The sequence below is a fragment of the Rana temporaria genome, chromosome 2 (genome assembly GCF_905171775.1).
Source record: "Rana temporaria chromosome 2, aRanTem1.1, whole genome shotgun sequence".
NCBI lineage: Eukaryota > Metazoa > Chordata > Amphibia > Anura > Ranidae > Rana > Rana temporaria.
The window spans coordinates 363,722,203-363,746,029 of record NC_053490.1 but is presented as its reverse complement, the minus strand read 5'-3'; the positions used below and the strand labels follow the sequence as shown (position 1 = coordinate 363,746,029).

The 23,827-nt window shown below is 44.6% G+C and overlaps 1 protein-coding gene across 1 annotated transcript in view; it reads left to right on the top strand.

The window, feature by feature from the left end:
• The first annotated feature begins 10,985 nt into the window (after positions 1-10,985).
• The window catches only part of SYPL2 (synaptophysin like 2), an 81,822-nt gene continuing 68,980 nt past the window's right edge, over positions 10,986-23,827 (top strand). Inside the window, exons 1-3 of the mRNA XM_040337649.1 lie at positions 10,986-11,082; positions 11,448-11,598; positions 11,682-11,750. Of these exons, the coding sequence (XP_040193583.1) occupies positions 11,533-11,598; positions 11,682-11,750 (135 nt within the window). The 5' untranslated portion in view covers positions 10,986-11,082; positions 11,448-11,532. The remainder of the gene's footprint in view (positions 11,083-11,447; positions 11,599-11,681; positions 11,751-23,827) is intronic.

Below are 23,827 nucleotides of genomic sequence, written 5' to 3'. Positions count from 1 at the left end.
ATGGTGGCCATACAAAATATTGACACTTTGGGCCCAATTTGGACATTTCACTTAGGGGTGTACTCACTTTTTGTTGCCAGCAGTTTAGATATTAATGGCTGAGTGTTGAGTTATTTTGAGGGGACAGCAAATTTACACTGTTATACAAGCTGTACACTCACTACTTTACATTGTAGCAAAGTGTCATTTCTTCAGTGTTGTCACGTGAAAAGATAGAATAAAATATTTACACAAATGTTGAGGGGTGTACTCACTTTTGTGAGATATATATATCCAAGTAAACCCAAAAATCTGCTGAGCAATGGCCAAAGTTAGTGACACAACGAACAATCTGATTGTATAATGTCTTTTTGATTTTACCAACAACTTTGTAGTGTGATGGCCTACCTGACTGGATATACAGTAAATTAAATGGCTTGTTTATCTTCTAGGCCCTCACAATACATATTTTTTGACAACCCTAAACAAGGTTGTACATGAAATTTTATGATCAAATTATAAGGCGTGTGATCATGCAAGGAACATTAACAGGTTCACCTAAAACAAGATTCCTATGTTTTAAATTCTTAAAGGAGTTGTAAAGGAAAATGTTTTTTCACCTTAATGCAATCTATGCATTAAGGTAAAAAAACATCTGATACTGCCGGCCCCCCCGAGCCCCCCTTATACTTACAGTGCCTTGTGAAAGTATTCGGCCCCCTTGAACTTTGCGACCTTTTGCCACATTTCAGGCTTCAAACATAAAGATATAAAACTGTAATTTTTTTTGAAGAATCAACAACAAGTGGGACACAATCATGAAGTGGAACGAAATTTATTGGATATTTCAAACTTTTTTAACAAATAAAAAACTGAAAAATTGGGCGTGCAAAATTATTCAGCCCCCTTAAAGTGGTTGTAAACCCACATTTTTTACTTTTTCCTACAGGTAAGCCTATAATAAGGCTTACCTGTAGGTATAAAGAATATCTCCTAAACCTGTACGGTTTAGGAGATATTCCCCTCGCAATGCCCTGCTAATTACAGCGGCGCATGCGCAGGGGGGATCCTCGGCTGAAGGGCCGACCCATGCCGGATTAAAATCTCCCGCGCGCATGCCAATCACAGCGCTGGAGCGGCGATACCCGGAAGACACGCTCGGCTCGGTGTGGACCAGGTAAGTTCCCTACCTCGTCCCGAGGTAAGTATTTCATAATGAGCTAATATGCGTTGCATACTAGCTCATTATGGCTTTTGCCTTGCAGGGTTAAAAAAAAAAAAGTGTATATGCGGGTTTACAACCGCTTTAAGTTAATACTTTGTAGCGCCACCTTTTGCTGCGATTACAGCTGTAAGTCGCTTGGGTATGTATCAGTTTTGCACATCGAGAGACTGAAATTTTTGCCCATTCCTCCTTGCAAAACAGCTCAAGCTCAGTGAGGTTGGATGGAGAGCGTTTGTGAACAGCAGTTTTCAGTTCTTTCCACAGATTCTCGATTGGATTCAGGTCTGGACTTTGACTTGGCCATTCTAACACCTGGATATGTTTATTTGTGAACCATTCCATTGTAGATTTTGCTTTATGTTTTAGATCATTGTCTTGTTGGAAGACAAACCTCTGTCCCAGTCTCAGGTCTTTTGCAGAAATGCAAAATGCAATTTTAACGTTTTGCAATAACGTTTTGCATTGTTGCCAAAAAGTTCGATTTTGGTTTCATCTGACCAGAGCACCTTCTTCCACATGTTTGGTGTGTCTCCCAGGTGGCTTGTGGCAAACTACACTTTTTATGGATATCTTTAAGAAATGGCTTTCTTCTTGCCACTCTTCCATAAAGGCCAGATTTGTGCAGTATACGACTGATTGTTGTCCTATGGACAGAGTCTCCCACCTCAGCTGTAGATCTCTGCAGTTCATCCAGAGTGATCATGGGCCTCTTGGCTGCATCTCGGATCAGTCTTTTCCTTGTATGAGCTGAAAGTTTAGAGGGACGGCCAGGTCTTCGTAGATTTGCAGTGATCTGATACTCCTTCCATTTCAATATTATCGCTTGCACAGTGCTCCTTGGGATGTTTAAAGCTTGGTAAATCTTTTTATATCCAAATCCGGCTTTAAACTTCTTCACAACAGTATCTTGGACCTGCCTGGTGTGTTCCTTGTTCTTCATGATGCTCTCTGCGCTTTAAACGGACCTCTGAGACTATCACAGTGCAGGTGCATTTATATGGAGACTTGATTACACACAGGTGGATTCTATTTATCATCATTGGCTGGCGCTGCTGTCAATCACATCCAGTGACGCGGCGCGCAGAGGGGCGGGGCCGAGTGATACAGTGAGCTGCTATGGCCGCTCGCTGTATCACGGGAGCGCACCCGCAATTAGTGACCACCATGCAAGCTCTTGCATGACTGTGGTGACTAATTGCGGGGAGGACCAGAGACAGCTGCCGAGGGACCCCAGAAAACATGGATCGGGGCCACTCTGTGCAAAATGAACTGCACAGTGGAGGTAAGTATGACATGTTTGTTATTTAAAAAAATAAATAAAAAATTCCTTTAGTAACGCTTTAAAGCGGAGGTTCACCCAAATAACATTTATATCAGACCAACTTCTTTATACTTCTAACATGTACAGTCCGCAATTTTTTATTTATTTTTTGGCTGTACATACCTTCTAATCTATATTTGCAATCCGGCTTCCGGGTTCTTCTCCCCGCGGGAGTAGGCGTTTCTATGCTGAGGAGGCATGTCATCTGGGAGGTCGCCCAGATGATTGATGTCTTTTCAGAAAAAGTTCCCCCCCGCGTATAAGGCCCCGCCCCCAGTATTGCGTAGGCGCGTCACGAGTCACGGCGTTTCCGAAAGAAGCCGAGAATTAAGAAGCTCTATACGGCGCCTGCGCAGTCAGCTGTACACGACTCCTAGTCGATGCGCAGGCGCCGTATAGAGCCGACTCGCAGCTCTGCATGTTCGGCTTCTTTCGGAAACACCTTGACTCGTGACGCGCCTACGCAATACGGGGGGCGGGGCCTTATCCGCCGGGGGGGAACTTTTTCTGAAAAGACGTCAATCATCTGGGCGACCTCCCAGATGACATGCCTCCTCCGCATAGAAACGCCTACTCCCTTGGGGAGAAATACCCGGAAGCCGGATTGCAAATATAGATTAGAAGGTATGTACAGCCTAAAAAAATAAATAAATTGCAGACTGTAAATGTTAGAAGTATAAAGTTGGTCTGATATAAATGTTATTTGGGTGAACCTCCGCTTTAAGTTCTTCCCACACACGCAAGCTTACTTTTCTCCAACACACCCATATTTTTTTTTTTAAGGGTCTTCTGTCAGGCCTGATAGCGTCAGAAGTCCTTTCTCTTCTCCTGCTGAAATGAATGATCCTCATTCCTGATTGTGTGTGAGTATTGCAGCTTAAGTTGCTTTTTTGTTTTGTTGGTTTCTCTTTCTTAGGCATCTTTTTTTAGAGCTCGGTTTTAAACACTGGCTCTCAGCTCTGCTTATATGTACCTTATCTTTGCTGATTTACACACATAAGTAAGAGAGAAGATTAGAATGGGGGGGAGACGACCCTGCATGGGCACCAGCTTCTCTTTAAGACTAGATTTAGTCTATAACCTTATATTGATTGTGTTATAGTATATGTTATATATATATATATATGTTATAGTAAACGCTCCTTTTTACTGCTTTTTTTTTAGTGGTGCACCAAAATTTCGTCTGACAAAAATTATCGTCCGAAAACTGTGTTTTTGTCATTCGGCCGAATGACAAAAACAGCCCATACCGAAAGGGGGCGTGGTCCGCCTCAGGTGCCGCACGTGATAGATGGCACACTGATCCAATGGCGGGACATTGAATCAGTGTGACATGTCACAGGAGGCGGGACATTGTTACTGCGGCCCGGGCAATTCGAATCCGCTCTGCGACACACAGAGAATGCCACTGATCCGGGCACATGCAGGCTCTATATGCTGGGCACTGGTAGGCTGCTGGGCACTGGTGTGGCACAGGCAGGCTGCATATGATGGGCACTGGTAGGCCGCTGGGCACTAGTGAGGCAAAGGCAGGCTGCAAATGATGGGCACTGGTGAAGCTTCTGGGCACAAGGCTGCATGTGATGGAAAATGTCTGCAGTCTCTGACCATCTCCTGTATCATGTCTGCAGTCTCTGACCATCTCCTGTACTATGTCTGCAGTCTCTGACCATCTCTTGTATCATGTCTGCAGTCTCTGACCATCTCCTGTACCATGTCTGCAGTCTCTGACTTTCTCCTGTATCATATCTGCTAGAGGTGCACCACATGGAAATTTTGCTAATACTATTAGCAATGTTTTACAAAAAAATGCAAGAGGATTAAGAGGGCCCTGCTCAGAGGAGCTTACAATCTAATAGGGTGGGGCAGGTAGTACAAAAGGTTGTAACTGTGGGGAATGAGCTGATGGAAGTGGTAAAAGATTAGTTGGAGACGTGATAGGATATTCTGAAGAGATGAGTTTTCAGGGATCGCCTGAATGGAAGCAAGAGTAGGGGATAGCCGGACAGGTTGAGGTAGCGAATTTTCTAGAGGATGGGCATGAGGATGGGCCACCCCCCATGTTGAGGGCATGCGGCCTGGTACAGCTCAGAAGGGGGAAGACGCTTGCTCGTCCCCACCTCCTTTCCTGACCAACCGGGCTGGTGCTCCGATAAGGGTCTGGTATGGATTTTGGGGGGGACCCCACGCCATTTTTTCGGCGTGGTGGTTCCCCTTAAAAAATCCATACCTGACCGAAGGGCCCGGTATGCTCATGAAGGGGGAACCCATGCCTAGTGGAGTTTCCCCTAATTATTGGGGGATCAAAGTCTCGTCCCTGCTCATTGAAGTCGTACTTCAAGTTGTGGGGCAAAGTCGGATCCACAGTCGTATGAAGTTGCACAAGTGTGAAAGGGGCCTTAGCGAGAGGAGAAAGATGTAGATCTCGCTGCTACAATAAAAATAAATATTATGTGCTACCTTGAACAGAAATACAGTGACCCTGAGAATGACGAGCTCCTGGACATGGCTTCACTAATGGATCCACGGTTCCGTACCACCTACATTACCCCGGACAAGTTGGACACTATTAAGAAAAGAGCTGTCACTGAGCTCTCTGCCCTCTGCTCAGAGGAAGAAGGTCCTGCTGTACAAATGTGCCAAGAAGAACAGACAAGCCCACTTAAGAAGAAAACTTTAGCTGCCTTCTTTAAGAAAACAGCACCTGCACTGTCCCACCAGTCAGTAAAGAACAAAATCGAAGCAGAGCTCACCTCCTACTTATTGGGTTCTGAGGTGGATCCTGAAACTGACCCACTTGAGTGGTGGAAGCAGCATCAGCCCAACTTCACAAGACTCAGTCGTCTGGCAAGAAAATACCTGGCCAGTCCAGCAACTAGCGCCCCATCAGAGAGGGTCTTTTGTGTGGGTGGGGGTGTTGTCACCTGTCACCCAAGTCTGCTGTTGTTGGTAAGCTAATTTTCCCTGCAAAGAATGTTTAAAATGCAATTACATTTTCTATGGCGAATACTGTTTACAATACATGTTCAATTCAACCAAGAGTTACCTCAGGATTTTTGGTTGTTTTATTAGCTCAATCCAAATACAGTATAAATAATTTGGATGTTTAACAAATCTGTTGCACACTGTCACTGCACAGTGACTTTTCAGTTAGAGAAAGGGTTTGCCTTTGCAATTTTGTTTATGTTGATGCACTTTAATTAAATGCACTAGTTGCTGCATTTAATTAAAGTGCATCTGCATCAACATAAACACAATTGCAAAGGCAAACCCTTTCTCTAACTGAAAAGTCACTGTACAATCACAGTGGCAGTGTGCAACAAAGATTGTTAAACATCCAAATTTAGTTGCTAGTTGTGCGCCCCATCAGAGAGGGTCTTTAGTGTGGGTGGGGCAAAGAATGTTTAAAATGCAATTACATTTTTTTATGGCAAATGGTGTTATTGTTTACATGTTCAATTGAACTAAGGGTTACCTCAAGTTTTTTTTTGTTTTTTAGCTTAATCCAAATATAAATAATTTGAATGTTTAAAGGAGTTGTAAAGGAAAAAAAATGTTTTGCCTAAAATTAATGTTTGCAAGGTAGACAGACATAATAGTGTAATGATTCTGTTAAAAAACGAGTAAATACCTATAAAATCTATATCACCTCCAGCGTTCTAGTTTCTGTTCTCTCATTCACTTCCTGGTTTGCGGCGCTCGTTTATGTAAGAACTACATTTCCCAGTATGCATTGCGGCACGCCCAGTAATTCACACCTCCTTGAAGTCTCTAACACGTAGAGAGCGTCCTGCCGCACAGATGTAGTTCCCAGGAGGGGGCGAGCACATCACTGACCACCGCAGTAAAGCCTCCCTTCACGGTGGTGAGTAACAATCAGACAAGCAGGAAGTGAACAGAACAGAGAAGAAATAGAGCAACTTCTGAGCAAAAACAAACAATGAGGAAGTGAAAAGAGGAATGAATGTCTGGAGGTAAAGGATGTTTATTATGAAAAAAAATGTTTTCTTTACACTCTTTTTAACAATCTTTGTTGCAAAATGGCACAGTGACTTTTCAGTTAGAGAAAGGGTTTGCCTTTTCAATTTTGTTTGTTGATGCACTTTAATTAAATTCAACAATATATATATGTTTTCGCAGTTCGCAGTTATTTCATTTTAAATGGGGGGGGGGGGGTGATCGATTGAATCGTAAATCAAGTTTTTTATAAAAACAACTACTTGTGGTTAGTATTTCGAATTTAATTCGCTGGGCGATCGGGAGAAAAGTAAAAATATTTTCTCTTTCGTTCATGGGCGGACACAGCACTCTCTTGGCAAAGTGGGTATTCAGCCTTCAACTAGGAGAGGGCTAGGCAGAAAACAGGTTAATGTTTAAACACATAAAAAAACTGTACAGTGCCGCCCCAGGGGCAGTCCCTATAGGTACAACCCCTCTTCCTGCATCATGCAGCTCAGTTTTTTTCTGGTTAGTGTAGGAGTTGGACATGGCTCCCTTCGGGCCCATGGGGTCTGGAGTTTTTTTCAAATTTTTGTTTTTTCTTTGTTCCTTTTTGTTCCTGTGTTCTACTAGCAACTGCCGACTGGGTGACAGGATGGATCCCAGATCCTTGTAGTCTCCCCAGTGTTGGCCATCGAGCGTGTGGCAGCCTTTAGCACCACGCTGGGCTGTCCACGACATGCCCTGTGCCTCCAGGGGTGGCCGGTGAGCTCCGTGCTCCGGGGTACACATATGTCCGGGCTCTAGGTTCGAGTCACAGTGTGCCTGGCCGACAGTCATCTCCGTCGCCATGCAGAAGATGAGCTGTCAGGAATGCTTCTAGAGGGTCCACGCAGGATGGATAAGTAGTTGTTCCCTGCTTCAGTGGGGGACTTGGCTGGACATCCTGGAGTGTCGGTTTAGAGGGGGTTTCCACCTTCCTTCTCTACGCTCCTTCTCTCTCCCTCCTCCTTATACTGGGGCCAGACTAGCTGTGTGACTGGGGGTCCGCCATAGGGGGCTCCATCCGATCATGGGGGCTGCTCTCTCCGTCTCCTGGGGGGTTCATTTGGCTGTTCCTTTGTGGGGGGGGGGGTTCTCTGTGGAATCCCTGTGTGTGTGTTTTTTTGCGGCCTGCTGTGTGTTTGCTTTCTTTTACATGCGGCCATTTTAGCGGCCTCTAGTGCTTCTCGGCGGCCAATTTCTTGTGGCCACGTGCCTCTTTTTACAGTGTGACCGCTTGGCGGCTATTTTGGCAGTGGTTTTGGCCTCTAGTGCCTGATTTTGCGGCGTAAACGGCATACACACTCCACGGGGGGACAGCGTGCTTGTGCTGCGGCGCTGAGGAGCTTCTCTGGCGGGATACGGACGGCAGGCTGTGCGGTACCATTTTTTCTTCGAGTGGTGAGTCCTCTGGGTGGTTCCCTTGTTCTCTGCGGCAACTAGGAGGGTGTACAGTGTACTTGGCCTTAGTCCCTGTGTCACACACGTGGGTCGGCATGGCGTCGGAGGCGGGCATCTCCTCTCCAGAAACACCTGAGATGGCAACTGGTGCACCTGCACCTGCTGTGTCAGTGGATGCTATGTCGGCGGTCTTGGAGGCCTTAGTTGCCAGGGTTGCGGCGTCAGACAGGAGCTCGGGGGGTAAAAAACGCCCCTTTCCCCCCGCAATCTTCCGGGGACAATTCTGATGCAGAATCAGGCCCGGATATGGCGCCTGGGCCAGATTCTGATGCGTCAGAGGGCGTGGACTGCGGCCGTTCGGATAGTGAGGATGACTCCGGGTCAGCGCGCTACAGGGCCCTGGTGAGTGATCTTATCCCTGTGGTGCGAGATACATTGGAGATGGAGGATGAGGCGTCGGTCCCTTTTGGGTTCCGCAAGCCGGTCCCCACTGCCAAGGTGTTCCCTTGTGTTTCTTATCTCAATAAGCTCTTGTACAAGAATTGGGAAGAACCACAGAAGGTTTTTTTCTGCCCCACAGGAGGCACACAGGAGGTAAGCGCACACTCCTGGTTTCCTCAGGGTACAAGATAGAGTTTCTCTCTCTTCCACCGAGCAGATTTTTTTCCCTCCAACCTCCAGCTTCAGCCTGCGTGTCTGGATCCCTATTTGGGGGGGTTCAGGATCTGCTGGCATGTGGGGTGATCATACCGGTTCCGGCTCAGGAACGGTTTTAGGGGTTTTACTCAAACCTATTCGTAGTGCCAAAGAAGGAAGGGGTCCATCCTATCCTAGATCTCAAGGCCCTCAGGATTCAGGATGGAGTCAATTCGCTCTGTTGTCTCGGCTCTTCATCCGGCGGGACTTTCTGGCGTCCTTGGACATCAAGGATGCTTATTTGCATGTCCCCATCTGTGCCAGTCATCAGAGATTTCTGCGGTTTGCGGTTGGGGAGGATCACTATCAGTTTGTGGCTCTCCCCTTCGGCTTGGCTTCGACACCAAGGGTGTTTACCAAGGTGCTGGCTCTGATTTTGGCCCTGTTAAGACAGCGTGGTATCGCTATCATGGGCTACTTGGACTACCTGCTCCTGAGGGCCATTTCAAGCTTAGAATTAGAGGAAGGCGTGTCTATAGCCTGTCAGACCTTCCGAGAATTTGGTTGGGTATTGAACACCCAGAAGTCGGTCTTGGCCCCGAATCAACGCTTGGAATACCTGGAGTTGATTCTGGATTCCTCAGTGACGAGGGTGTTTCTCCCGATAAACAAACTGCAGTCTCTTCGGACGGCGGTGCAGGGGCTAACTTCCCAAAGTTGGTTGTCACTCCGTTTTTGCATGCGGGTCCTGGGTCTCATGGTTGCATCCTCGAGGCGGTGCCGTATGCTCAATCTCACACTCGAGTGCTGCAGAAGAAGATTCTGCTCAGATGGGACAAGAGTCCTTCGTCCCTGAATCATCAAATCTGAGTGAGCCATAGGGTCAGGTCCTCTCTGGTGTGGTGGCTGACTTCTCTGGCTCTTCTGTCCGGGAAGTCATTCCTCCTCTTTCACTGGACGGTGATCACGACCGACACCAGTCTTACCGGCTGGGTGGTGTCTGGGGAGTCCAGTCGGCCCTGGGTCGCTGGACTCCGGAGGAATCCAGCCTGCCGATCGATGCCCTGGAACTCCGGACGATCAAGCTTTGCCTCTTTGCGTGGTCTTAGAGACTGTAGGGGGCACCCGGTCAGGATACAGTCGGACAACGCCATGGCGGTGGCGTACGTCAATCATCAAGGAGGCACAAGAAGCACGGCGGCAGCTTCAGAGGTCGCTCACATCCTGAGGTGGGCAGAACGAAGCGTGCCGGCTCTGTCGGCCGTATACATTCCGGGCGTGGAAAACTGGCAGGCGGACTACCTGAGTCGTCAGATGCTGGACCAGGGAGAATGGTCTCTACACCCGGATGTGTTTCACCTCATCTGCCAGAGATAGGGTACGCCGGACGTGGATCTCATGGCGTCTCGTCTCAATCGGAAGGTATTGAGGTTCATGGCCAGATCAAGGGACCCCTGGGCAGACGCGTTGGTGGTACCGTGGGACTGGTATTGGCTGCTTTATGCCTTTTCTCCTCTGAAACTTCTTCCACATCTGCTTCGCTGGGTGGAGGTCGAAGGGATCCCAATGATCTTGGTTGCTCCAGTAACATAATGGGGTTAAAAAAAAACGAAAATTAGCCCTTTATAGTACAAAAAAGCAAATTGCTACTGTAAATACAGTATTACTTTCACTGTCCCACAGTAAAAAAATGAACCCCTTTACAGTAGCGATTATTTGCTCTTTTTGTACTTATTTTTGTTTTTTTTAACCCCCATTATGTTACTAAACATCTCAGGCCTGGGTTCACATCTAAGGCCTGGTGCTTTTTGCAGAAACACACTACAGTTCATTTACATGTTTTCCTATGGGACACGTTCACATCCATGATTTTTTTTCAGCTGCTGCGTATTTGGAAAGGGTAAGGACTTTTTAACGCAAAACGTGCTATTTTTTTTTTGGTTCAATATACTTCAATGGAGAAGCTGCAGAAAAGCATGTAATGTGTTTTTGCGGCAATTTGTGTTTTGTAATCTGCCCAACAACAGATTGACCCAAAAAAAATTAAAAATTCAATTTTCTTTTTTTTAAAGGCTATTATCCGATTAATCGAAACAATAATCGGCCCACTAATCGATTATGAAAATAATCGTTAGTTGCAGCCCTAACTGCTTCCCTGGACTAGTATGTATCCCCTTTTTTTACATGGTGTCTTTTACTTTTGTGAAATAGGAGCAGGGTCACTTTAGAAACATGTTTGTGTCTTTACAATATGGTTACATTTCATACAGTTCCTTAAACTACAGTTTATGATATATTAGCAGAAAAGCCGGTGACCTCTTTAAAGTCAGGTCTTGGGTATTACCTATGAGATAACAGAAAAACCACAAAGACCCTGTGAAGTAATGTGTTACCTCCCACCAACTGCACTGATGATTGCTCATCTTCCTTTTTGGGATGGGGTGTGTGTAGAGATCAGGTGTCTCTTGCATTCACTCTGCTGCACTCTGAAATAGGACTTTTTTTTGTCAGTGTTCTGGGAGAGAGAGGGAGTGAGGAGGTGAGTGTGGGACACAAAGAGGGAGTAGGGAGGGGGCAGAAGGAAAGATAGGCAGACAGCAAAGGGCATAGAGCCAGGGACCGGTCCAGAATACAGACACAAAGGAAAAAAGTCTAAGTTTAGAGGCGTACAGAACATTGAAAGCAACCAGAGGGTGTTTATATATATATCAGTTTCAATAATATTTTGGTGCATGTTACAGGCGACTACAGGAAATATCCAGAATTATACCAACTGATCGGGGATTTATAGAAATGCATATACTAATGTGTATATATTAGAATAAATAAAAATTTAGATAAGCTAGGATATCAGTATAGATAGGGGGAGCTTTTGGTGAAATCATACTAATCGGCTATAAATAGAACATCAAGAAGATCTGCAACATAAGCTGAAGACCTTGCACTTGGGATTCCTTTTAATTACCTGGCTCAAGTTTGAATTAAAAGGATGTCTACAGGAATGTCCTCCGCAACGATGGACAGAGAAGGGGGCCCCCCACGATGGGCCATAAAGGTAGCACGAGGGGTGAACTGTGTGTCAGGGGTGGCTTTGCCTCTGAATGAGGTTAAATACTGACCTCTTCCTCCATTCACTAGAACCCACTGACAGGCCTGCGCTGGAAGCGGCTAGAAGAACCATTGGGCTTTATTAAACTCCTGGAATGGGTAAGTGATGCACATATTTTCTTCTTATAGTAGTTTGCACATCCTCACATGGAAGTGTGCTGTGTAATGTTACTTTTTTGGGGGCTGAATCAGAAATGGATTTAACGCACTTGATTTGATTGGCTCTTTTATCCTAAATGCGTAACTAATCAGAGGAAGGTGTATTGTATATTTTATGCAACTGTAACCGTAATATTACCTCACTTGCATGTTTCAATTAAATTTGGTTAGGAACTTGGTTATGTTTAAACCTTGGTTGTTCTGAATATAAATGTCTTCTCTCTGCTACTTTAAAAAGTGTACGATGTGTATAATGTTCGTTGGTTAAGTTAAGCCCGCTCTCACTATGAAGAATATGTTTTAACAGCTGTGCCAAGCCACATTTGCCTGTCAACCTTACATAGTCTTCAGCTGTTTCTGCCCTCTGATGACTTCAACTAATTGCTATATGCAAGTGTGAATGTGTTTCCACTTGTGTTGCCTTTAGACACATCTGATCTCCTGTGTCACTCTTCTCTATGAAAACCTTCATTTTTGTGATCCTCCTGACAAGACCTTTTATATCCTATACCCCTTTAGCTGTGTACCCAGCCCCCCTCTTGGTAAGATCGGCTCTGTATGCCTGTCACAAATAGCTGATCTCACATTTCACTGCAGTTTAGGAATCTCTCCCAGTCAGTAACCTTTCCACCATCTCCATAACCTACATACTTGGGATCATTCATCACCCAGCCTGTGCCAAGAAGTATTCATATTTCAGCTATATACTTTATATTGTGCATACTTTCCCTCTTTTATATGTTGTTTAGTATGATAACATTTAACATTTCAATGCAAGTTATTGTCGCATCACATTCAAATAACAAATGAAACACCAAACTGCTGTAACATTGTGTTAATGGTCATTTTTTTATTTGACTATCTTAGAGAAATGTATTACGCTTGGGCTTATTTAATACAAAGTGAACTAATCAATTCCACCTATCAGAATCAATCTATCGTTGATTTGACCACAGTAAGCTAAAATATGGCTAGCCACAGTGCTGTGGGATATTGTGTATGGTAAATAACACTCTGTGAGTGTTTTTAATGTCTGTGTGTGTGTGTGTTTTTATTTGGTGCACATAAAATATCAAGTGCTTTTAGGGGTAGATGCATCTTTGTTAGGAAAAAATGCAGTATAAACATATATTTACAGAGATGGTCAAAAAAATGGAAACAATAAATACTAAAATATCCTATAGAACATACAAGAGCCAGTCCACCCGTTTCCTTCTTTGTATGCAATCATATAGACCCTTAAAAAATGTAATTGTTTATTGCACAGTAGAAAAGCCCTTAGCTTGTTATGGGAGCAAGGATGTAAAAATGTGCTTTTCAATTTGTACTCCAGAGCTTCTCATAAAGGCTCAGTGATATTGAAAAGTTGTAATCAGGGAGATCATGAAAGATGTTTAAGCTCATCTTTTTTATATGATTAAACCACTGCTGGATTTGAATTTTATTTTTTGGGTAGTAGTACCAGCCTAGACTATGGGAGCACCAACGTGTTTGCATCTGAGGATGCACATGACCCTGTTAAATGGCATTGGTCCCAGTGGCACTCAGGAGATGACTATCCATGCTACTACACATACCCCACAACTTTAAGACTTGGCAACATATATTGCTGACTGATTGCATAATTTGGCTTTCTCATCAAATTATGCTTGTAAAACTATTGTGCTTCCTACACGAGGTTCTACATCTTTGTGCAGCTTCCATTAGGCAGTCCTGCCACGAATTCCATCTTAGTGAAGTTCACAAAAGCTAGTAATACCTGGGGAGAATTTCCTTAGAACTTGTGTACAGAAGTTTTGAAAAATCAATTGTCAGAGTTTGTGATAGCACCATCATTGGCCTACCATATATCGTGAGAAAGCCCTTTTAAAGTTAGATTGCCATACCAGTAGTTACAATTTTAACATTTTGTTTTGAGAGGCATCAAAGCAATTTTTACCCTTCCACATACAATCCATGCCATATTTAAAATGAACAAAGGTTTATAGCAAACAACTAACGTTCAAACTAAACCTTTAAGGCCCCGTACACACGACCAAACATGTATGCTGAAACTGGTCCGCGGGCCAGTTTCAGCATACATGTTCGGTCGTGTGTAGGCACGAGCGGGCCGAATTCCAGCAAACATTTGCCCGCCGGGCCTTTTCCCAGCGGGCAAATATTCCTGGACGTGTTTTAAAACCGTCCGCTGGAATCCTGCCCGCTCGGACATGTACGGTCGTCAGTACAGACCTACCGTACATGTCCGAGCGCCCGCCGTCCCTCGCATGCGTCGAATGACTTCGACGCATTCGTGGAAGCCTTTAAATGGCAGGCCCGCCCACGTCGCCGCGGCGACGACGCGGACACGCCCCGCGTAGTGTTTACGCGCGGACTTCTGTACGATGGTTAGTACAACCATCGTACAGAAGCCCTCTGGCAGGCATGTACGGTGAAAACGGTCCGACGGACCGCTTTCATCGTACATGTTTGCTCGTGTGTACCGGGCCTAACAGTTATTATTGAATTCATTTTGATAATAAACAAGAACAAAATCTTTTGCCTTAAATTTTTTCAAAATGGTCAAAAACGATTATCAAATCATTAACCATTTTCAAGCAAAATTCCAGCCATAAACACACAGGGTAAATATAAATAAATACAGAATGGGTAGATATAAATATACACCAGGTAGCGCTTGTACATGTATGTGTCATAAACATATACACTCTCTCTGATTAATAATCGTCCATATTAATCAGCCAATCTGATTGCTCAGTGGTTACCATATAAAAAGAAGGGAATGGACATCGCGTTTAAAACTTTAATAATAAATCACATAAATTCCATCAGGATGTACACTCACATACAGCATGAATCAATCAGCGTTATTCACAGTTCTAAGCATCAGCCCAGTATCAGTAAACCACCTGCGTCTCCTACAATTAGCTGCTTTCTGTGCTGCGGGGATAGTAGTCTTCGCCTCTGACACTGTCTGGCGTCCTCACTTGCGTTACTGGTCAGATGATGTCGAATGACGAAACTAGTCAGGGTGGAGCCAAGTAACGCAAGTGAGGACGCCAGACAGTGTCAGAGGCAAAGGCTACTATCCCCGCAGCACAGGAAGCAGCGAGACGCAGGTGGTTTACTGATACTGGGCTGATGCTTTGAACTGTGAATAACGCTGATTGATTCATGCTGTATGTGAGTGTACATCCTGATGGAATTCATGTGATTTATTATTAAAGTTTTAAAACGGGGTCACGCGATGTCCATTCCCTTCTTTTTATATGGTAATCACTGAGCAATCAGATTGGCTGACTAGGAGTGAGTGGAGACATCTGCTGAGATCGCCTTCTAACTGATTCTGATTATCTATATGCTGATTGTTTGATCGCTTTGTGGTAAGAGTTTACCCAAGATGGGGTTTCTATCCACACCCCCCCCCCCCCCTCCTTTTCAGCACACGTGTGGAGGTGTTGTCTTCTGGTAGCAGCAAGATTTCTCCATCCTCTGGGATTAAGTGGATTGTGGCTTTTAGTTTTCTCACATTTCCCTCATAAGTGTGATTTCACAATATGGACGATTATTAATCAGAGAGAGTGTATATGTTTATGACACATACATGTACAAGCGCTACCTGGTGTATATTTATATCTACCCATTCTGTATTTATTTATATTTACCCTGTGTGTTTATTCTTTTGACTGGCTTTATTTAAAGACTTTTTTTGTAAGGTAGCAGCTGCAGCCAGTAATGTTGGCATTATATTAGATCTGGGGTTGTTTTTTTTTCCATGAGCGCTTGTTTTTGTTTTTGAGTTTAGTCGTTTTTCTCAATACAATTTTCTTTAACATTCCAGCCATGTACAGCTAGGTAAAGTGCATTACTCTTGGAATAGAGTAACTCAGGTGCTGACCTGGTTCTGTTTATAAAGGCTATAATTATTTTTCTATGTTTTCAGAAAATGAGAAACATAAGAGAAAATGCACTACACTTAAATCACACAGGAACGCAAGCACGTTCCTGTGTACTTCCTGGTGTAAACCAGCCCTCAATATTATTTTGCACCATCGCATGGGTAGGCCAAACTTTAGTAATGACGTTCCCAAACTCCCGGGACAAGGTAAAGTCCACAAAATAAAACCCTGTTGGGAATTACTCAGTTTTAAAGATCCCGGACCTTCAAAAACCACATGTTCAGAGTAGGGGGTGAGTTTTGTTTGCATTTGAGCAGAATACATGCTCTTGCTGCATTAAGCAGATGTATGAAAAGGGAGTGTTTTTATCGCTTTTTAGACATATGATTCAGGTGCAGTTAGAAATCATCAGGATTGTTCCCCAGATCAGCGTCTGTCAGTTTCTCGACACCTTGTACACTTGCACCACATCCCAAAAACTTCTAAGGAAGGAACAGCCCCAGAATATGTGTAGAAAAGTACCCGCATCTGCCTCACAGTGTCAGCAGACTGGAGAGGCTCGCTGTACTACCTTGATAAGATTTTAAAACCTGATTCCTGGATCTTATTAGCAATAGATGATTGCGGGCAAAGTGAACAATGTTGTTCGGGCAACAGAGATATCCTGAGATCTCTTAACCAATTAAGTAAAAATGGTGGGACGTAGGATAGTTTGTAATCTATATGGCTAACATAGTTTTATTGCCTACTGATCCTGCTAGTAGCTTTTTTTTCCACTTCTTGTAATAGAGTGTTGATTTTGCAATTAAATCACACAGCAGTGTGGTCCCCCTGTGCACAGGGTAGTTTTAGATGAACATGTAGGTAAATGGACTTCAAATAAGAGAACAACAAACAAAGCTCAACCTCAGCTAACAATTTATAAGCAGCTAGAGCACCATTTTTTTGGGTTTGGAAAAAAGGTTTACGCTACTGTATATGGGGGAAAAAAACCTGAATGTTTCAAACAGCTTAGCTTGCTACAGGAAATAAGAAACCAGGGTCTCAGGAAAGCAAGAACTGGTGTGGTAACACTATTGACAGATTATATCATATATGTAATTTTGAGTACATAGTTCAACTAGTTCTAATATTTCCCAAAGTTGCACTTAAACACCTGTCATTTTGCACTGACTGTTCGGTACTCCTTTAAGGCCGGGCTCACACTAGTGCGACAAACGCTTCGACATTGGGAGCCGTCTTAACTGGTCCGACACCTGCACTATTTTGGACCCAACTTTGATCCTACTTCAGCCCATTGAAAATCATTGAAGTCGGATCAAAGTTGTGCTCTGATGATCTTGAGGGGGAACTTCACGCCAATTTTTAAATAAAAAAACACCATGGGTTCCTCCTCTACCCCCCTTCGGTCTGGTATAGATTTTAAGGGAAACCCCTACACCAAAAAAAACGGCGTGGGGTCCCCCCAAAATCAGGAGGGGGGCGCTCACTCAACCCCACCCCCTTTCCTGACCTGCCGGGCTGCGTGCCTGGATAAGGGTCTGTATGTATTTTGGGGGGACTCCCATGCCGTTTTTTTTGGCGTGGGGGTTCCCCTTAAAATCCATACCAAACTGAAGGGCCTGGTTTGATCTTGGAGGGGGAACCCATGCCAGTTTTTTATTTAAAATTTGGCGTGGAGTTCCCCCTGAAGATTCATACCAGACACAGTGCCCTGCATTGTCAGGGATCGATGTCAGATCCCTGTTCATTGAAGTCATACTTCAAGTCGCAGGGCAAAGTCGGAGGGCAAAGTAGGACGACTGTCATGTCGTACCAGTGTGAACCCAGCATAATTGCTTTACGATGCTTTAAATATTTTAAAGTGGTATTTGATGCACATACTGCTAGCAACCAACTTAATATAATAAAACATTTCATTGTGTTAGATATTTGACTTTAAAGTGATTATAAGTCTTGTTTTAAAAAAATAAAATAAAATAATAACAAACATGTTACCCTTACCTCTGTGCAGTTGGTTTTGCTTTTCGGGTCCCTCTTTGCTGCTCCTGGCCCCTCCCTTCTATCGAGTGCCCCCCTCAGCCAGCAGCTTTCTATGGGGGTACCGAGCCTAGTCAGAGCTCCGTCTATCCATTTAGACACGGAGCCCCAACCTGGCCCCGCCTCCGTTATCCCCTGATTGGCTGACTGACTTTGACAGCCGCTGGAGCCAATGGCACCGCTGCTGTGTCTCAGCCAATCAGGAGGAGTGTCCCGGGCGGCTTAGACATTTCGTGGACATCGCTGGAGAGAAAAGGAGCTCAGGTAAGTAATAAAAGGGGGTGCTGCTACACACAGAAGTTTTTTTCATCCTAATGTATAGAATGTATTAAAATAAAAAATAAAAAACTTCTGTCTTTACATCTCCTTTATAAAGTTTCAAATGCATTTTTATGTGTTTATTCCATTATTTTGTCCATGACCCCATACAGTACATACCTAGCTGATGCATAATGAATTTGACTAACATGAAATTAATGAAAATGTAAAACCCAGGACATGTGAAACTGAATATAACATAATTAAATGTGTGATCTGGTGTGATAATTGTCATCTGGCAAATGCTGTAATGTGTAAAATATTGATCATATCCCGCCATGCAATTCTCATATCATTTTACTGCCTTTTCCAACTGTGTCTGTAGGGCTAGGTTCACACCTCTCTGCTTTTGCTGTCTTGCATTTTTCCTTGTATTTTATGTCTTTTAACACATGTTTTTAGTGCATTTTAAATGCATTTTACATGTATTTGTTCATGTATTTTAAATGCATTTTTATGTGCTTGCATAGTTTTTGATGGGCCAGAAATGTGCAGGCAAACGCATAAAATATTGGACATGCCCCATTTTTTACAACTCAGCATGGAGATGTGAATAGCCTCATTAGAAACAATTCTAATGTATCAAAACCTATCATCTAAACTGCTAAAAACATAAACAAGCATTTTTTTTTAACCCTGAGGAACCTTTGAAATTATTTTCACACCTCAGGGAACCCCCACTAAAATAAATATATCTACAGCTCACAGTAAATTAGCATAATCAGTTGGATACTGTAGATATACCAAGTAAAGAATAAAGAATGGGGCATTTCTAAAGTACTTGCCACCCAAGGTTGATCACTTTGTCACCGCCCCCCCACTGGTAGCCAGTAGTAGGAAGAATGCCTTCTCCTATACTGATGGTCATTGGGATAAATGCCACCGTTATAGACATCTAAAAGGATCCACAAGGGATCCACTGGTCTTGGGCCACTGGCTCTGCCCATTGACTTTGGACCCATAACAATGCAGGCACCATTGCAGATGAGTACTCAGGGCCAGATCCACGTACCCTGGCGCATATTTCCGTCGGGCGTAGCGTATCTCTGATACACTACGCCGCCGTAACGTACTTTTTTTTTGTATCCTCAAAGAATGCGCGCCGTAAGTTACGGCGGCGTAGTGTAACTTTGGCGGCATAAGGGCGCGCAATTCAAATGGATGTGATGGGGGCGTGTTTTATGTAAATACGTCTTGACACGACGTAAATGACGTTTTTTTTCAACTGCGCATGCGCCGTCCGTGGGGGTATCCCAGTTCGCATGCTCGAAATTAAACCGGAACAAGCCAATGTTTACGACGGTAACGTCATTCTACGCAAAGCCCTATTCGCGAACGACTTATACAAACAACGTAACATTTTCAAAATTTGACGCGGAAACGACGGCCATACTTAACATAGGATACGCCTCATATAGCAGGGGTAACTATACGCCGGAAAAAGCCAAACGCAAACGACGTAAAAAAATGCGCCGGACGTACGTTCGTGGATCGCCGTATCTAGCTAATTTGCATACTCAATGCGGAATTCGACGGAAACGCCACCTAGCGGCCAGAGTAAATATGCACCTACGATCCGACGGCGTACTAAGACTTACGCCTGTCGGATCGATCCCTCATCCAGTCGTAACTTGTTTTGTGGATACAAAACAAAGATACGACGCAGGAAATTTGAAATTACGCGGCGTATCAATAGATACACTGGCGTAATTCGTTTGTGGATCTGGCCCTCACTGTTTTGGTGTTCTAAAACATCCGCTGTCCGTTTTTGTAAACAAGATTAACTTTTAAAATTTGATGAAGGCAGTTTCCATTTTGCTTGTGGGCATGTGAATCCCTCACGCACTCATTTCCTGGATGCAGTGAATGCTAATCTCCCAGCATTCACCGCTCGTTCCCGCACATGCTCAGTGTTCCGGGTTGCCACGACGATTAGACGATACTCCCGCACTGATTAGGCGGGACTAGACTCCCGCACTGACTCTTGGGAAGCATGACACTTAGCTCCCAGGAAACAATGCGGCGCTGGGGAAAGCTAGATACACGCCTTCTCCTGTGGACAGGAAGTAGACCTTAAAACCGAAATAAGGTATTTAAAGTGCAAAAAAATGATTGGAGTGGCATTGGAAGATCTATGCAATGTACTGAAGGTGATAAGATATAGTAAATTTGGGTGGAACTCCGCTTTAAACAGGCTCTGATTAGTCTGTGATTTTTCTTGTGTGCTAAACAGCCATTGTACTAATAAACTTACTCAAAAGAGACTATCTGGAGAGAATGATTTCCCTAACAGTTGACTACTAGATTCCATTTTCTCTCTCATTAGATATGCTTGTTCCTAAATGCTGTGATGTTGTTCATGATGTTCAATGGTCTCTGATAAAACCAATCAATTTTCTGATGTCTGCACATTTTGCCTGTGCTTAGAAAATGCAGCCAACTGCACGAGAACATGTCTAGCTGGAACAAACCCTAAAGTGAAGCTGTTATCCCTGTTAATCTTGTGGAATCTTGGAAGATATTTTATCTTTTTGATCATATTGTGGCAGAGTGTTGCCCTGCCAGGGTCTAGAAGGAGCTTGTGACCCAGAATTCTCAACCAGATGGGTTGAGGGGCTCCAGGGAGCTTGTAACATGAAGAGGAAACTGGCATTTCAGTTTCCTCCTTACTTACAAAGGTCCACTTTTGGACCTGGAGCCCAGGATTTCTGAGAGATCCGGGTGGGATGAAATACCCAGTCCTAGGTCCTGATTTTGAAAACAGCCAGCATACTGATTGGTCAGGTGTGTGCTGGGCTTTTAGTAGTAACCTGACCATAGTTCTGGGTTCCACCCCGGTAGATAGGAAGTCTGAGTACCAGGAGTCAAGAGGGCTCCACGAGGGAGCAGGTGCAGCAAGAGGCTACTAGCTGTGTGCACCAAGTCGGTCGGTAAAACAGTCTGTAGGAGACAGACAAGGGCCTGGAGTGTAAGGCCAGAGCAGCAGTGCTGCATGTGAGAGCCAACTAGGCTGAATGCGAGGGAAACCTATGTTTGTTTGCAGAACTTGTTTTTAATAAAAATGGGCAAATGAAGCCCTTAAAGCGGTGGTTCACCCTGCAGAACAACATTTCAGCATAAAATTCGGCATAGTAGCGCGAGCTACAGTATGCCTGTCCTAATTTTTTTATCCCCATACTCACAGTGTAATCGTACATAGACGATTCCATCTGCCGTGGGGAATGGGCGTTCCTAGCAAGAGGGAGGGTGATTGACGGCCGGCACTGGCACGTCACGCTCCCGAAGACAGCCGGAGTAGGTCTCAGCTCTTCACGGCGCCTGCGCACAGGCTATGCGCAGGTGCCGTGAAGAGCCAAGCCTATTTCGGCTATTTCCGGAGAAGCGTGACGTGCCAATCACCTTCCCTCTCCATAGGAACGCCCATTCCCCGGAATCTTCAATATCCAATTGCACAGTGAGTACGGGGATAAAAAAAATACAGACAGGCATACTGTAGCTCGCGCTACTATGCCAAATTTAATGCTAGAGGGTGAACCCCCGCTTTAATAAGAAGAACCAGCAAGTGGCGGTGTCCTTTAAAGCCCTTCACTTGATACTAGTCCTTTACAATATGTATTAGTAAATTCTGAAATGCATTTATTGTTCTATATGTTTGCTATACAAAAATTGAGTTACTGACAGGATATGTGTTTGGAATTTGAATTTGAAAGTAAAGTTATTTCTAGTAAGCACCTTTGTGTTGATATTGTAGGGTTAACCTTTAATTTATTTTATGTGACTTTTTTAGACCCCTTTCACACTGAAGCGTTTTTACAGCGTTTTAGCGTTAAAAATAGCGCAATTAAACCGCTCATAAATTGCTCTCCATGCATCTCAATGGACCCTTTCACACTGAGTCCTGCAAGCAGCATCTTTGGAGCAGCTTTTGGGCGCTGAAAAAAACGCTCCAAAAACGCCCCTCTCCATTTAAATGAATTGAAAGCGCTGTAAAAACGCCTTACCCTTTCACACTAAGGCACTGCAAAAACGCCCTAAAACGTTAGGGTCTTAGCGGTGCTTTACCAGCACATTGGGATTGCAGATGAGGCTTCGCTCGAATAACGCTCGGAAAAAGCTTGAATAACGCTTGAAAAACGCCCCAGTGTGAAACACATTTTCTTCCATATTTTAGTCGTTGTATTAAAGATCAGCTTAATGCATTCCAGATGCATCAAAACAAAAGATGTTCAAAGCTTTTTCCCTTACACCATTCTGCAGGACCCCTACCCTGTAAAAGTAGCTGTCTCTCTGCAAAGGTCCAATATGCCCCCCCCCCCCCCGCTAAGTCAAAGCTAGAGCTCTTCAATCAGCAGGCAACATAATATTTTTTGTTGTAAAACTCTAGGGCTGAGTTTGCACAGGGATCACTGCTTTGAGCAGAGAACAAAAGCCCTTCTCTACAGCATGTTAGGGGACAGGCTTTTCCATCCAGGCAAGTCTTTTGTTTTGATGCACCTGTATTCAATTTAGCTGATTTAATCTAAGAGTTTGATTGGGTTTATGCCGGGTTCACACTGGTACGACAAACGCTCCGAGATTGGGAGCTCATGTCGCATGACGTGTCAAAATCAGTGGGAGCTGGTCCGACACAAGTTGGTCCGACTTGCACTACTTTGGTCCGACTTTGATCCTACCATTGAATATCATTGATGTCGGATCAAAGTCGGAACATCGTCTTGCCTGATCTGACTTTGGCATGCGACTTGTGCTCATGATTTTGAAGGAAAACTCCACGCCAAATAAAAAAAAAAACGACATGGGTTCCCCCTCTAAGAGCATACCAGGCCCTTCGGTCTGGTATGGATTTTAAGGGGAACCTCTTTTGCCGAAGAAATTGGCATGGGGGTCCCCCCAAAATCCATACCAGACCCTTATCCGAGCACACAGCCCGGCCAGTCAGGAAGGGGGTGGGAACGAGCGAGCGCCAAGAACCGTACCAGGCCACATGCTCTCAACTTGGGGGGTGGGTGCTTTGGGGCAGGGAGGGCCCTGCGTACCCCCACCCCAAAGAACCTTGTCCCCATGTTGATGAGGACAAGGGCCTCTTCCCGACAACCCTGGCCATTGGTTGTCGGGGTCTTGGGCGGGGGGTTTATCAGAATCTGGGAACCCCTTTAATAAGGGGGCCCCAGATCCCTTCCCCCCACCCTATGTGAATGAGTAGGGGTACATCATACCCCTACCCATTCATCTGGAAAAAAAAGTGTCAAAAATAAAACACACTATACAGGTTTTTAAAGTAATTTATTAGGCAACTTCCGTGGTCTTTTCCACAGCTCTTTTGCTAGCTCTATCCCGGTCCTCTCCGTCATCTTCTTCCCTCTGCTCTTCTTCCGATGTTGATGCAACGCTCTCTTCCACTGTAATGCTGTGTGCGCGGTGCCCAACGACATATTGGCATGGGGCGAAGTGATGTCATCCGGCGATCCCGCCACTTATAACGTCACCACACTGGGCATGATGGGTCGGTGACGTCATGCCAATATAAGTCATTGCTCACCACGTACACACCATTACAGCAGGAGAGAGTGTTGCGTCAACATCGGAAGAAGAGCAGAGGGAAGAAGACGATGGAGAAGACTTGGCAAGAGCTAGCAAAAGAGCAGAATATAGAGGAGGAGACCCGGCAGAAGACACCGGACAGCGGGAGAAGAACGGAGAGTGCGGAGAAGAGACCGGATAGCGCAGAGAAGTCAGAAGAGACTCCCGGAGCTGCCTAAT